Raw genomic sequence first — 16,045 nt, forward strand, 5'->3', positions numbered from 1 at the left:
GTGATGTGAGACTGGATATCGTCTTAGATTTTGGATATGGTAATATCGTGATATGACATAAGTGTTGTCTTTTCCTGGTTTTAAAGGTTGCATTACAGTAAAGTGAACTTACCAGACTGTTCTATTATTTGCCTTTTCCCCACTTAGACATTATGTCCACATTACTGATGATTATTTATCTAAAATCTAAGTGTGAAGATATTTTGTTAAAGCACCAATTGTCAACCCTAGAATATCGCCGCAATATCGATATCAAGGTATTTGGTCAAGAATATCGTGATATCTGATTTTCTCCCTATCGCCCAGCCCTAACGTTGATCACAGGTTATTTAAGGTACATCTATTTTCAATGGTCTGATGCATTGAGGCACATTGAGTATTTGCCTGCAGTTGGCTAAAGCTCAGGTAATGACCATGTTTAGGCCTGTATTTATGTCTTTTACTACAGATAATAGTCATTTTTAGGGGTGGGACAAAATATCGATACAGCAATATATCGTCCTTCGTGTGATACGAGAATCGATTACGCTGGCGTCAAATATTATTTTAATTCAAAACATGAGGCGCTCTTAAAAGATTTCCCTGCTCCGAGCGTTGCTACTTCATGGCTCCTCGACACATGAATAAAGGAAACTTGAACATTTAGTTAACTAGCCGAAGAGGAAGAGATTTTCAACGAGATGGGAGAGATTTTCAATGTGATGGCGGACAGCAGCCTGAGGAAAATAACAGATGCCCCAGCCACGTTTAAGTCCACAGTTTAATTTACAGAGTCAAAAACTGGAGCTGCAGAATTGTGCCGTTTTCTAACAATTTGGAGAAAACCTGCACTTAACCTTTTCACAAGCATTTAGTATTCATAGTTAGACCGATATCGAAATGCATCATTATAGGATTGGATATTGATTATCGCTGTACCATGTACTGCTGTATCATGATATTATTGGTATCGTGAGCCATGTATCGTATCTTATTGTGAGGTACCCTGTGACACCCAACCCTGGTCATTTTAGTCATTGCTAACTACAATGAAACACTGAACTGAACCCCTAATCCTAACAGCTAATAGGTACTGGATGGGAAAATCATTTTAGTTAGTTGTTACGTGTTTTGACATCTCCTTTAACAAGATAATGGGCATCAGTGCTGTGTGATCACAAAAGAGGTTTTCGGGTAAACTGAACTAAAAGCGCACAGCAAGAAAAAGTACCAGCAACAGACAGACGAAATTGCGGTTGACACATCATTCTTTTGCTTGTGTAAATGGGAATCTACAACGCAAACTTTGTGTGCCACATCAAACATACATTTAATGTCCCAAATTTCAATTTTCGTATTAAACAGGATAAGGAGACCTTCGTTTCCTCAGACTTTCATATTCGTCTAGGGTAGAAGAGTCTCTGAAAAAGCATTTAAAAATAATAATGGCACACTAAATCTTGAACACGGCCAAAACACGGAGAAAGCTCTGGGATACATGAGGCCTTTGAATTAAAACATTAAAATCATAATTACAACATTTAATCACCAGTTTTGGGGCTATTTGATATTTAATTAAATGGTAATATATTGAAGCAGCAGAAATATACAGTAACTAGATCTAATCCTACTTATTATACAGGTAATAATGATACTGTACTGAAGGGCTGGCATTGGTAGTAATAGAAGCTGAATTAAAATCAGCTCACAATCTCCCTTATTAAGACAGATACAATAAAGAGAGCAGAAGAGAGTCTGTCCTATAGAGTCGGCTCTCCACACTGGACTGTATGAGTCATATCACCTCGGCAAACTGAAAATAACGGTGTGAGCTACTTTTAGAAATGTCATCATTTGTCTCATCTTTCACTGTGGATTCTGCTTATTTGTCTAATACGTCATATTTGCTGTGCTTCCTCTCTTTTGACAGGTGATGAGTGGGATTATACCATGTCTGAAGTACAGGGAACACTGGAGTTTTCTGTAGAGTTGCATAAGTTTCACAATGTGGATCTCTTTCAAAGGGGGTAAGCAATTTATCTCTGCACAAATCACATTTCCAGAGTAATTATATTTGTTCAGCTTACCTGGCTGGCTTCACAACTGGCAACTCAGCAAACTCACAGTGCATATTCATGTTGCTGACAAAGGATCCACGCATTTTATTAATTGTCAAAAAGCTGCTTTTTATTCTTTTTTTGTTTAGTTTTAGTACCATAACTGAATATGTATGCTCTGGGTCGTTTGCATTTCTTTTAAACCAATCACATTCACGTGGGTGCCGCTAAGCTCTGGACGCATCGACGCTGGTCCTGTAAAATGGTCTCAGGAAGGAACATGTTTAGTTGAAACATTTGCACCCTGCAAAAAAATAAATAAAAAAAACGTCACATACAATATTAAAAGTAGTTAACTGTTCAATACTGTAACGTCACAAGCTATTTAAATTAGCTGGATACATTGAAACGGTTAAACGTAATTTGCTCTTACCGTTGTATCGCCGTGTGTACTTTGTCAACAGCAATCCTGCCCCAATTGGTCCCAGAACGTCCCAGTTAGATAGTAAATGCCATAACGTTAAATCTATTCTTTGTTAATCTTAACGGTTATTCCCCGGAAAGAACCAAGCAAGCAAATTTTCTTCAAAACATGCCATTTGTAGCTCGTAGCTCAAAGTTTGTTGTTGTTTCCCGTTAACGAACAGAGTTTTGCAAGGCGATGGACATCGCCGCTGGATCTTCCGGTGATTATCCAGTAAATGAACGTCCACACCAAGTGACTTTCGCTGACTTTTTTCACAGAATATTTTTTTTTAATTCAGCAATTCATATAGATACGTTTTTTTAAAAACACCTGTGTACCTGCGGCCTAGGCCATAGATTACACTGTAAAACTGACTTACTCCATTTGAAAGAAAAAACTGTGTTGAACAACCTTCATCTGAGCCAGGCACGGCGCCAGGATTCCAGTTTTGGATGGGCCAGACCAATTGTGGGTGGGCCTTAAATTAAAAACGTTATCAAATCCCTGTTTAACCTAATACAAATGACTGGCTAATATACTGTTATATTATATATATTATATGTGCTTACATAATAAAGATTGTAATAGCTTGATGCTATTTATATGTTGTTGCATTGTAAAAAGTTTCGGTGCAAAGGACGGACCTATACGCGATCGCTCTCCTTGGTTCTGACCAAAAGAAGAGCGCTTTGCAATCTCCATTACGCACCATACCTGGCTGTGCTATAGCGCATCTCTCCTAACCTAAGGCCTATAGATTGTGAAAATTGGTCAGGAATCTAATATTTCCCCAAAACATAGTTTAGTTCTGCTCGTATAACATGAGGCCGAATATTTCACAATTCTTCCATCCATCTTCGTCCGCTTATCCGGTATCGGGTCGCGGGGGGAGCAGCTCCAGCAGGGGACCCCAAACTTCCCTTTCCGGTCAGTTTTCGTTCCTACCCACACCTATGGCCATGAAGGCTGGGTCATGACCGTAAGAACGAGATCCAGGGTACAAGCGGCTGAAATGGGTTTCCTCAGGAGGGTGGCTGGCGTCTCCCTTAGAGATAGGGTGAGAAGCTCAGTCATCCGTGAGGAGCTCGGAGTAGAGCCGCTGCTCCTTCGCGTCGAAAGGAGCCAGTTGAGGTGGTTCGGGCATCTGGTAAGGATGCCCCCTGGGCGCCTCCCTAGGGAGGTGTTCCAGGCACGTCCAGCTGGGAGGAGGCCTCGGGGAAGACCCAGGACTAGGTGGAGGGATTATATCTCCAACCTGGCCTGGGAACGCCTCGGGATCCCCCAGTCAGAGCTGGTTAATGTTGCTCGGGAAAGGGAAGTTTGGGGTCCTCTGCTGGAGCTGCTCCCCCCGCGACCCAATACCGGATAAGCGGACGAAGATGGCTGGATGGATGGATGGATGTTTTAAGTTTTCAACAATATACAGATCAACAACACTGCCCGACAGTTTCAATCAATACTCGGCCACAGACTGTAAAACGGCCACAGACTTTTTTTTTTCAAATTATGAGATTATTTGCAGATTTTTAATAATTCTTCACCAAATTATAATATATTAATTAATGTTTTGGGTGGCCCTGTTGAAAAGTGGGTGGGCCTAGGCCCGTCAGGCCCACCCATAACACCGTGCCTGATCTGAGCTGTATGTTGTCAGGCATGTTTTGTAAAGTACCCATAATCCCCTGAAAATGTATGTCAGGACATCATGGGGTCTGATGAATTTAACATGGGTTGAATGCGCCTGTCATCAACATTAAGACAGCAGATTACCCTAAAACTACAAAGAGATTGTCAACAGGGGGTCCGGGACCCCTAGGGGGTCCTCCGAGTTAATGCAAGGGGGCAACCAAATTATTGTTCATTTTTGAAAGTTTTTTCAAAACTTAAAAAAGTCTTAACATGAATCCAACATATAATATAAACCCTCACTGGCCTATAGGTAAGGTAGACACAATTATTAGGCTATTTTAATAGATTAGTATTTTATGCAAAAAAGGTATGTATAAAGGCTTTTGGCTGCCCTACACGTCATTGTAGGCCCAGTTAATTTGATACAATGTCTGTAGTAGGGGGTCTCTGCTCCATCTCTCTTTCAGTTAAGGGGTCCTTGGCTTAAAAAACGTTTAAGTTCACTGTCCTAAAAATCAAAATGCAGTATATTTAGTTGGATTTTTGGCATCTAGCTTGCCATACAAAAATATTGTACCATATAAAATTTATGATTTCTGTGATAGTGTTCAATTTTCAGTAACTACAAAACCGAGAGCTTCATCAAGTGAAAGCTAGCTGCTGAGAGGGCTAGCCTTAGCTAAAGCTAAATATATGCCCACGGATTTTACTCTAGCCGTTATCTGTAATTTTAAAATATCAATTTTTATAGTCTTGGGAAGAGAAAGGTTTAGAGAGATCTTGGGAATCCAGTTTGTTGTTCCACATAAGTAAATGAGGCAGCAAAAAACACACCAGCTAAAGCGCAACTGCTAAAAGGTAACTAGCTAGCAGATTTTAGAAGCTGCTATCTCTGCTTTGGACTCTAGAGGAGTTTGTGTGATTTGGCTAAGTTAAGCTCCCTTTAAACCACATATTGGAATATATTAATTGTAAATTAATTTAGTGTATTGCTTTCTATATAAATATCAATTAGTAGATCTAGAAGATCACACCTAGAAAAACAAACGAGACAACGAGAATCACGTAAACAATCTTTTAAAACTATCTAAAGGAACACATTTTGTTGGAGAGACTATGTTTTCTTCACATAACCTGAACGTTACAGTGAAAAGCATCGTGGATTTTTTTTCATAATGGAGGTTCTAATATTTTTGGGGGGTTTAAATATTCAGCCCCAAAAAAATGAAGGCATTACAACTTTTCCGTCCGCTTCTGTAGGCCAACGCTAACCTGAGTACAACATTACAACGTACAAACATACACAAGAAGTAACAAATTAAAATATATTATGGGCTGTACCAATAAGAAGAATAATGAGTGTAAATAAAAGAGCTAAAATCTAATTATTTACTTTTCTTTATAATATTCCATGACATAAAAGGGCCACGTTTATACCGCTGCTGCATCTGCAGGAAGATTAAAACCTCTCGTCTGGTCAGCTGAAATGCCAGCTTTATCAAAATGATTTTCCCTCTCCGAATAGGATGGGCTTAAGCTTTATCACGATAATCCCTTCAGCTGAGTGCACTAATATGTTTGTTTTTACTGGTTGCCACGTTACTTCCGACAGCAGCAGAGATGTGATGTGGACACTAAGAAGAACTGGATCCACCAATATAAAGATGATGCACTGCGGAATAAGAACGGTTTAGTTTTTCCAGGACCTGAGCATCTCAGCACACAGCAATGTAATTACTGAAATCAATACAAATCTCTGTGTCAGACTGGGGGGGGGGGGGCATGCACCCGTACACTTTGAAGGGCCCAGTTGTACACTGATTGCATTGAAAATACTGATTAAATCTGCATTTAATTTGAAAGAAGGCGATAAGCATAACCTTTTTAATTTTCACTAATGTTGGCAAAGTTAGAGTCTTGGTTTGCTTCAGATACTCGGATTCCGAGCCCAGCTGTATTTTCTTGATTTTCGTCTTTATCATTTATTCTGGTTTAATTGTGCTAAAAGTATATATACGACGAAGTATTTCAGATGCGTGCCTTCTAAAGAAAATGATAAAGTAGTTTATTTAAAATTAGTCTATATCCATGACGTTCCACCTCCGGGATTGCTCCGTTGCCACCGGAAATTCCGTCGGATTTCACTCTTTTCGGGCCGGATGTCCGTTACCTTCCGCTTTCTTTGTGTTGGCATTCTTAACTAGGGTGGATTTCTGAGGACTATGGTTAACTGCTCCTCAGATCTCTGCAGGGTAAATCCAGACAGCTAGCTAGACTGTCTGTCCAATCTGAGTTTTCTGTTGCACGACTAAAACAACATTTAAACGTACACGTTCCACCAAAACAAGTTCCTTCAAGAGGCTATTTGCAGAGGCACCGTGGCTCCGTCCGGCTCTTAGCGCCGCCCAAGACGATTGTGATTGGTTTAAAGAAATGCCAATAAAGCAGAGCATGTTTTTATCCCATCCCGGAATGCTGTGTAGCCAGACCCTCCTGCGCCGTGCCGTGGAGGAAGATCTGGCAAAGCGAGACAAATTGAAACTTAAACATTGAGCACACAAATAACAACATACCTCGCTAGTAGTCATTTTGATTCCGTTTGTAGTCATTTTGCATCACTTTGTGGTCATTTTATGTCGCTTTCTAATCATTTTTAACTCACTTTGTAGTCATTTTGTATCTCTTTGTTGTCATTTCGCATCTCTAAGTGGTCATTTTGTGTCTCTTTGTGGACATTTGGTGTCCCTTTGTAGTTGTTTTTTGTCTCTTTGTGGTCATTTTGCGTCCCTTTTTTAGTTGTCAGTTGTCTGTCTGTGGCTATTTCACATCTCTGTGGTCTTTTGGTATCTCTTTGTTTATACATTTATTTTGTTGTGCAAACAAAAAGTTCCTCCAGCATCTATTTACCACAAAATATTTCAGATGTGGGCATCTAAAGTAAATAATAATGCAGTTTTGCAAAATTGAACATTGAGCACACAAGTCTGTACATCTCTGCTGTTAGAGGTATAAGTAGAGAGGTTTCTGACCACTTCTTGGCCACTGAGTGACCTATTTCATTCCATAAATATCCCTTATTTATTTATCAACCTTCAAAACCTTTTCCCGTGCTCTTCTCTGTCAAGACTCCATCTTTAGGAGCGCTGTCGCGAGCACACTGATGTGATGACTGTGTTCACAGCCACACTTTGGTCTCTCAGATTGCCAATGGGTCCCTGGGGAAGTGCTTTTACACAAAGCTGCTTTGACTTAAACTGTCAAAGTGAGCTTTTCAAAGACATGTTTCCCAACGCTGCCTATGGTCTGGAATGGCATGTCAATAACCCTTATATAAGTCGGTAAGACTATTCTATTCTGTTTTCCATTTTAAAGCTCTGTGCTGATATTTGTCTTTCTTGTGGCTAAAATTACTTTGAAGCTAATAGCCTCATTTTCCTGGGATCAATACATTTTCATCCAACCTGTAATGTTTGACAGAACTGTAGATTTCTAGCACCAGTGCTCATCCGATACCATGCAAAGTATACTTTCCAGCCTTTGAATAGAGGTGCATTAGTATGTCTTTTTCATTATTAATAATCAAGTGCTGTAATCCTTTAATTATTTAGCTATATTTGTACAAGTCATGGATTCATATTTTGTTTAACATGGCATTGGTAACTTCTCGTCCATGCCACGAAGAGCACTTATGAAGCTTAAGAAGTGCACTTGTTATTGCGGAGCATCCTGTATTCCATTTAGACATGACACTCCAATACATCTGTCCTAGTCAGCAAATTCTTTTTTGCTAAGGCATACTTCCTCATATTTTATAACAGGATGCACCATTTCACATGTTTAACAAGAAAATCACCCTCAGTGATTACATTAGGATATAGGTTTACATAGTCTCGCATTGCCAGACCTTCCTCCACAGTGCGGTGGAGGAGGGTGGAAGAGGCTAGTCCACATAGCATTCTGGGATGGGAGAAAAACGTGCCCTGGTTTATTGGCATTTCTTTAAACCAATCACAGTCATCTTGGGCAGCGCTAAGAGCCGGACGCAGCAATGGTGCTTCTGCAAAATAGCCTCTGAAGGGAACTTGTTTTGGTGGAACATGTGTATGTTCAAAAGTTGTTTTATAATAATAATAATACTGATGTATACTTTATTAATCCCAGAAGGGGAAATTACAATGTTTTCACTATGTTGTTTTTACACACAGGCCTGAATTACACACACACAGTACATGCTCAGTACCTATACATGCACTAATGGAGAGATGTCAGAGTGAGGGAGCTGCCCATGGAAAGGCGCGCCGAGCAGTTGGGGGTTCAATGCCTTGCTCAAGAGCACCTTTGCAGTGCCCAGAAGGTGAACTGGCACCTCTCCAGCTACCAATCCACCACCATACTGGTTCCTGACCCTACTGCCATTTTTTATTTTAGTCCATATCCCGATCTGCTTACATGGATGGGGTGGGATATATGACCTATAGTGCAGTCAGCCACCAGAGGGTGATCCAGATGTTTTGGCTTCACCTATTCACCGTTTTGGACTCCAGGAAGACTAACTGGTCGTCAAGGCGTCAGCTAATGGGGATCCTTAATAAACTAAACTAAAAAAACCTATACAGTCTCTGCATCTGCATGGACATTTTACTATTCACATTATACATCTTCTTGATACCCCCCAGGCCATTTAGAGACTACAGTATGTATATTTATTTAGCGCAGTTTTAAGTGTGACTGGTATGTTTCTATCCTCTCCAACAGGTTCTACCAGGTACGAGCAGGGCTAAAGGTCTCGCCTCGAGTGCCCCACAGGTTGATAGCGACAACACAAGACAATACAGGTACTGTAAGGGGAAGTGGAGTTTACACCACACACACCCACACATGATATTTTTAGGCATCGCATGGACTTTACCAGTCAGACAACATTATCCTCATCCTCGTCTGCAGATAAGCTCCCTATTTGCTATATTGGTTCTCTGTAATCACACTTTTGCTGAACCCGTGGGCTGATACATTTATTCTACAAATGAGTTATGTGTTAAGACTGGAGATTTTTAAGGTTTTTACAGGCCAGAACTGATATTCAATTATGGATGGATTATGAGACAATGGGCCTCTGGGCAAAGCCATGTTCAAGGCCCCCACCCCTCCAATATTGAGCAAGACAAAGCATCTTTTTGTAATAATTTTCTGTCTCTTTGTGGTCATTTTGTCTCTTTGTAGTTGTGTTGCACATCTTTTTGTAGTCATTTTGCATCGCCTTGTTGTCATATTTCAATATCTTTGTTTTCATTTTGTATTCATTTTGTGTCACTTCGTCGTCTTTTTAGTGTCTGACATTTGTAGTCATTTTGCATCTCTTTGTAGTCATTTTGTGTAATTTTGTAGTCATTTTGCAGTTTTTTTTTTTACTCTTTATGGATATTTTGCATCTCTTTGTTTTTCTTTCTCTTTATGGACATTTTGTGTCTCTTTGTATTTTTCTTTGGTCATTTTGGATCGCAGGGGACCCCCTGACCACTTGGGCCCCTGGGCCTTTGCCTGGAGGGCCCATTCAGTAATCGATCCATGTATTCAGTTACAGTATGTAGCCTATATGTAATAAAGAAGGACAAATACAAGGATATGTACTGCACTTGAAATACAGCATATACAAATATACAAATAACAAATAAATACTATACTAGATAAATACTATTTAGTACTATGAACACTGACTGGCCAACAGTTGATTTAATCGAATGTCATCCTGGGTCTCAAATATTGACGAAGGATGATACGAGCTTGATCTCGATCATCAGTCTGTACAGTTTGCTTTACATCCACAGTGGTCCACGTCCAAAGGGAACTGAGTGTGTGAAAATCTCAAGTGACACATTGTGTTGTTCATGCTTGTGTTTGAAGTCTGCGTGAAAACAGTAATCCGTTGCGGTGCTTTGTGGTAAAGTACATGGTACTGTAGTGCAGGAAGTGCTCTTATTCTGTGCCTTTCCTGGAACTAGTAAGCATATCACGTGGATGTGGAATATGAACATTCTCTACAATCTTCTTTGGATTATAGTCGTCTAACAGATTCGTTCCTTCATGTTCATGTGCTTCAATCAGAGACATGACAAAGGCTTTTCTTAAAATAAAGTAATCCACAGATGTGGAGACAGAGCTGCAATGGATTTACCTTGGAATGGACCAGAAACGTTCAATTTGTATTGTGGACAAGCCCTAGCATAAAAATAACCAAATAGATTGTTTTAACAATTAACTGTGCACAGTAAGTTCATCTATTGGTGTGTTCCTACCATGGTCCCAGCTTTCAAAGATATGCACCAGAGAAAGAGAGTGGGGTGTGGGGATTTTATGGCTTTACCTTGTCTCAGTGATTTAAGACATTTGGTGGAGTCTTTGAGTTAAAGACTGACTGACACGCTCTGCAGAAAATCTTGCATCTGATATCTTCCAAGGCCAAATGGTGGCAAGATGATTGAACTTGTTTCGAAAGTAAATCAATTTCAGTTTTCACAGCTAGTGTCATTTTCTTGATACATATTCAGGGCTTGACATTAACTTTTTGAGGCACTTGTCCTTCGGACAAGTACATTTACGTTTCATTTGTCCATGAACAAAAGTCACTTGTCCGGGTAAAGATTCATTATTTTATAATTTCTTTTGTGTTTTGCTAATGCAGAATTTGAAGAAACCATTGAAAGAATCCAAACACTATCAACATTAATACAATTCAGTTTAAACAGTAGAAACAAATGTGTCCCAAGAATAGATTTCCCCTTCAACAAGAAAAAAGGATCTCCAGACTCATAATACAAAATTATACTTTGCACGCCGGTGTGCAGAAGTTAATATATTGAGATTCTAAGTGAATATTTTAAAGTTTCTCATTACTTTCAGATTCCTAGTCAATATTCTAAGTTACTATGTCAATATATTGAGATATTCTGAGTTACTAAGTCAATATATTGAGATACTGAACCAATATGTTGAGTTACTAAGTCAATATATTACAATACTAAGCCAATATATTGAGATTAAGTCAATATTTTATAGTTTCTCATTACTTTGATATTCTTTGTTTAAATTCTGAGATAATGAGTCAATATATTGAGATACTAATTCAATATTTTGACCAGAGGTAGTGGTGACTTGAACTTATACTATATCTAAAATAATTTTGTAGACATAACAATGGATTTTGCCACTAAATGTTGGTGTCAGCGTGTTTTTTTTTTCTTTCTACAATTTCACTTACCAAGGGATCCTTTAAAAAGGTGTAGCTACTTTACAGTTGATTATTACCTGATATTTAATCCGCTACAAACGAGTAGCGGAGCAGCTAGTAACGTTACGAGGCAGAGCCGTCAAGAGTCAAATTAACTTCATGCTTCATCCGCACAAAGCACACTTCTATCGCCACGAGTGACAGCTTTATTCGGCTCGTTTTCTGTGAACGATGTGGGGACGGGGTAACGTTAGAGCGTAGTTAGCATGCTAACGTTAGCTAACTAACACCGGCTGCCTGGCTTGCTGGTTCCGCGGTGCTTTCATGCTGTATCGCTTACAGAGAATGAGCTGAACAGTGGGCTAGGTCTAACGTCAGCGGTTCGCTCTCCCGCTGCTGCTGGGTCTAACGTTAGTTAATGTATTTGTTTCAAATCGGTAAAGTAAAATCTGTAACATAAACGGAATGAGTGGCACATAATAAAGTATATAATGCTTCACCCACACAAAGCACATTGCTATCGCCATGAGTGACTTCTGTTTTCAGCTTGTTTTCTGTGAACGATGTGGCGAGGAGGTAACGTTAAGGTGGAGTTAGCAAGCTAACACCGGCTAGCTCGCCGTGCTTTCATGCTGCTTCGCTTTCGGAGAATGCGCTGAACAGCGGGCTGGGTCTAACGTTAGCGGCCCGCCGACTCGCTGCCCGGGATTGTGGGGTAAAATATGTATTTGTTTCAATTCTGTAACATTGACGAAATGAGTGGCATTTTGTTTTGTTTGAGTTTTAACTTGTCCAGTGGGACAAGTAAATTTCTCTTCCACTTGTCCTACAAAAAATCCACTTGTCCCGGACAAGCGGACAAGCCTTAATGTCGAGGCCTGCATATTGATCTTAACTTTTTTCTATGCTGTCTCGAAATATTTGCACTTTGTTATACTAAGACGACTCCACTGGAATTTCTGTGCTCCACAAGGAACATTTTCCTCTTGTCCAGCCCAGTCTCACGGCAGTTCGTGAAATGGTCACGTTAATTTGTCGATTCGTGTACATGGACACGTTTATCTCGTTTTTCGTGATATTAAACTAATGTCTTTCCATGGGAAGAATCTTTCGTGAGCACAGCACAATTCTTTAGTAGTATGAAAAGCCCGCAAATCCGCGTAGGGAGGTTGGTTGGGGTGGTGGATGGGTCAAACAACACAGGACTTGCATCCAGGAGATGGGGGATTGTGTCCCGCGTGTCACTTGTCCTAAATCCAACCGTCGCTTCCTTCTTTTCCTAAACCCAACCATCCCGTTGTTGTCCCGCGCCCCGTTATTGTTTTCTTAAACCCAACCGTCGCGTTCTTCTTTTCCTAAACCCAACCATTTCGTTCTTCTTTTCCTAAACCGTGCTGTGATCACGAAAGATGCTTCCCTTTGAAATACATTAGTTTAAAAAAAAAAAAACGTGCTGATATCACGAAAAACAACAAGATAAACGTGTCTGTGTACACAAATCAATAGATTCAATTACATTACCATTTCACAAACTGCCGTGAGACTGGGTTGTCTTGTCTAATAATGAGGGATTTAAGACTTAAGAATATGACAAAACAGGCCTAAAGCTGAATGTTTTTGCAGTGCACCATAAACCACAATAGAACAGCTAATCTTAAAAGTCCTTACTTCAAAGACAACTATGTTCATTTGTGGCCATAACATTTAAATTGAATAATTTTCACTTGTAAAAAAGGTCCTTTTGTCAAAGGTTTGTTTCCTAAATAAATAAAATGCTGTCGATAACTAGCAACTAAATATGCAACCAACGAGGCGAACAGGAATAAAAACAGCACTTTACTTCATGCTCTGTGCATTCTACATCCATTAATTCCTGAATACAATTACTTGCAGATGGTTTCTATCATAACAGATACCTCGCGTCTTGTCCTCTTTTGTATTCATAGGTTGTGACACAGTATTTCTGAACCTACCCAAGTGTAAAATCTGGATCTCTGGCAATGCAGAAAGCTGTTTTACTGGCAATACTGATTCACAGTAATAACGGCTATTTTTAGCTTGTCATGACTGGAGCGCTGTGTGTGTGTGTGTTTGTGTGCGTGCCTGATTTAGATGTACTTGTGAGGACCAATTCCTGTCAGTGCAGCCCACTATCCTTTTAAGGACATTTTGGATTGTGAGGACATTTAGGTCCCATGTATAATTTCAGGCTCAGTTTCAGGTTATAATGTATTAAGGCTAGGACTTTGGTTTTAGGCAAGTAAAAGGTCTGGCTAGACCACAGATACATTCTAGAAGGGGGGGGGGGGTGGGACGCTCAGGATTGTTTGCATTTCTTTAAAGCGATCACGATTGTCTTGGGCGGGGCTAAGCTCTGGACGCAGCGACGGTGGATCGGCAAAATAGTTTCGGGAAGAAACTTGTTTTGGTGGAAGATTTGTACCCTGCGAAAGAAAACGCCACTTACAATATTAAATGGAGCTAACTGTTCACACAATACAGTAACGTGAGCTATTTGACAGTGATTCATGTCATTTTGAGTGTTTTATCCAGAAACACAGTGAGAGGAATACCAGCAGGGAAAACTATTTTCCTTTACGTCATTAGTTCATGGATGGAGACAAATCCTGAATAGTCAAAAATATTAATAGATTGCAATGGAAATGATAAAAATAGCAGTTTGGTAGTCTTGCGCTCAATGGTCTATTTTTAGGAGTTGAATCCTGCAGGTGCAGATTTACATAATGTTAGGTGAGGAAAAGAAGGGAGAGCAAAGTCCAGCTGGAGGAGGCTTCAGTTAAACGGAGTACTGTATATGCTTTAATAGAGTATGTGTGAACAGACAAATAGCTTCAGTTGACAAAATATAGCCTAACGTATTCAATCATCTTAGCTCATTCTTTGAATTATTCAGCCTGATGTCAAGGAAACTGGCCTTGAGTGAGTCAGCACAAGCAATTTTTAACAATTATTGAAACTTTGCCACATTTATTCTCTTCAGCTCAACACCACTTGAATAATTCAATATTTTGTGAAATACACTTATTTGCTTTCTTCTGACGTATCAAGCAGCTCATTTCTGGGTAGAGGCTCCAAAAAAAAAAAAAAAAAAAAAACACTGCCTACTACCTGCCCAGCACCAAACAGTATATAACATATAACTTATGTAACTTAGAGGAGCATTTAGATGCTAAAAAGACAGATATGTCCCTCAGGAGTTGGTGTAGACCAAAACTGAGCTAATAGGAGAGCGAATACAGGACTCATAAGGTGGCCAGAAACCACTGTTGTATTTGAGTCACCAACTGTGAGTCCAAGTCGAGTCATAGTCGAGGAACGAGTCCGGAGAATAGCGACTCGAGTCACACTCAAGTAGGAGTCCAGGACTCGAGTACTCGAGCCCTGCCTATTAAACATAAAAGTAGTCAGAATTTTCATCCAACATCCGAGTTCGATTTCATAAATCTTTGAGTCCAAGTCCAAGTCATCAGTGTGCAAGTCCACGTGGAGTCAGAAGCCATCACTGCCAAAAAAACATGACTCCAAAATAATGAAAATGTTGCTCCATGTCCTCGAAGTGTAAAAGGGAACATTTGACTAAAAATGTTCACCACAAAGGTGATAATATTTTAGTTGTGTGTTCGCAGCTAGTTTTTGCTGCCAGAAAAATCAGTGAATGAAGGTTTTGGTTCTAAAACAGGATGCATTTAGCTTAGCAAAATAAAGCCTGGATGCAGGGGGGAAACAGAAAAAAAACACACCTCTCATCTTTATATGGCAAAACATGTTCGAAAGCTTTTTATTCTAAAGGGCTATATACAACATTCCAAACATTAATATAGCAGCAAACAACTACCTAAAGATATAGTGGTAGTAATGCTGTGTGTTTCATAAAGCGAGCTTCTCTGTTCTTTGTTTTGGTAGCTGGGCCAGCTGCGCATGCATGTTAGAGCAAATGCTAACGCAAAATGCTAGGTGCAGCCATTTTGATGTTTGATTGTGACACCACCGGTGAGAGCCATGTGCAGGCAATCCCTGCCCAGACTCTTAATGTTGTATGTAGCCCCTTTAAGACAGTGTATGTCTTTTGTTCAACCCACACATAAACAGGAATTAAAATTGTCTTTTATTTTATGGTGTTACACTCTGTAACTACAACAGTCAGGTGAAGTGACAGTGTAACAAAATACATCTTAAATAAGTCAGCTTTAGAGGTGTTGGTAGGTAGGGCTGGGCAATATACTGTATCTATATTATATTCATATCGTGATATGAGAATAAATATCGTCTTAGATTTTGAATATGGTAATATCGTGATATGACATAAGTGTTGTCTTACTCCTGGTTTTAAAAGCTGCATTACAGTAAAGTGATGTAATTTTCTGAACTTACCAGACAGATCTATTATTTGCCTTTTCCCCACTTAGACATTATGTCCACCTTACTGATGATTGTTAATCTAAAATCTAAGTGTAAAGATATTTTGTTAAAGCGCCAATTGTCAACCCTAGAATATCGCCGCAATATCGATATCGAGGGATTTGGTCAAGAATATCGTGATATCTGATTTTCTCCCTATCGCCCAGCCCTATTGGTAGGCATATTTACTTTTCACATTGGGCAGAATAAACCTAGATGTTTTCCACTGCTTGCAGTCTTTATGCTAAACTAAGATGAGCTTGATTTTGA

The 16,045-nt window shown here is 39.7% G+C and overlaps 1 protein-coding gene across 1 annotated transcript in view; it reads left to right on the forward strand.

Moving 5' to 3' along the window:
- The window catches only part of fam135b (family with sequence similarity 135 member B), a 65,228-nt gene that overhangs the window by 10,024 nt on the left and 39,159 nt on the right, over positions 1-16,045 (forward strand). The window contains exons 2-3 of the mRNA XM_028598274.1: positions 1,910-2,006; positions 8,887-8,966. Of these exons, the coding sequence (XP_028454075.1) occupies positions 1,930-2,006; positions 8,887-8,966 (157 nt within the window). The 5' untranslated portion in view covers positions 1,910-1,929. The remainder of the gene's footprint in view (positions 1-1,909; positions 2,007-8,886; positions 8,967-16,045) is intronic.

Source organism: Perca flavescens, chromosome 14 (assembly GCF_004354835.1).
Source record: "Perca flavescens isolate YP-PL-M2 chromosome 14, PFLA_1.0, whole genome shotgun sequence".
Lineage (NCBI taxonomy): Eukaryota > Metazoa > Chordata > Actinopteri > Perciformes > Percidae > Perca > Perca flavescens.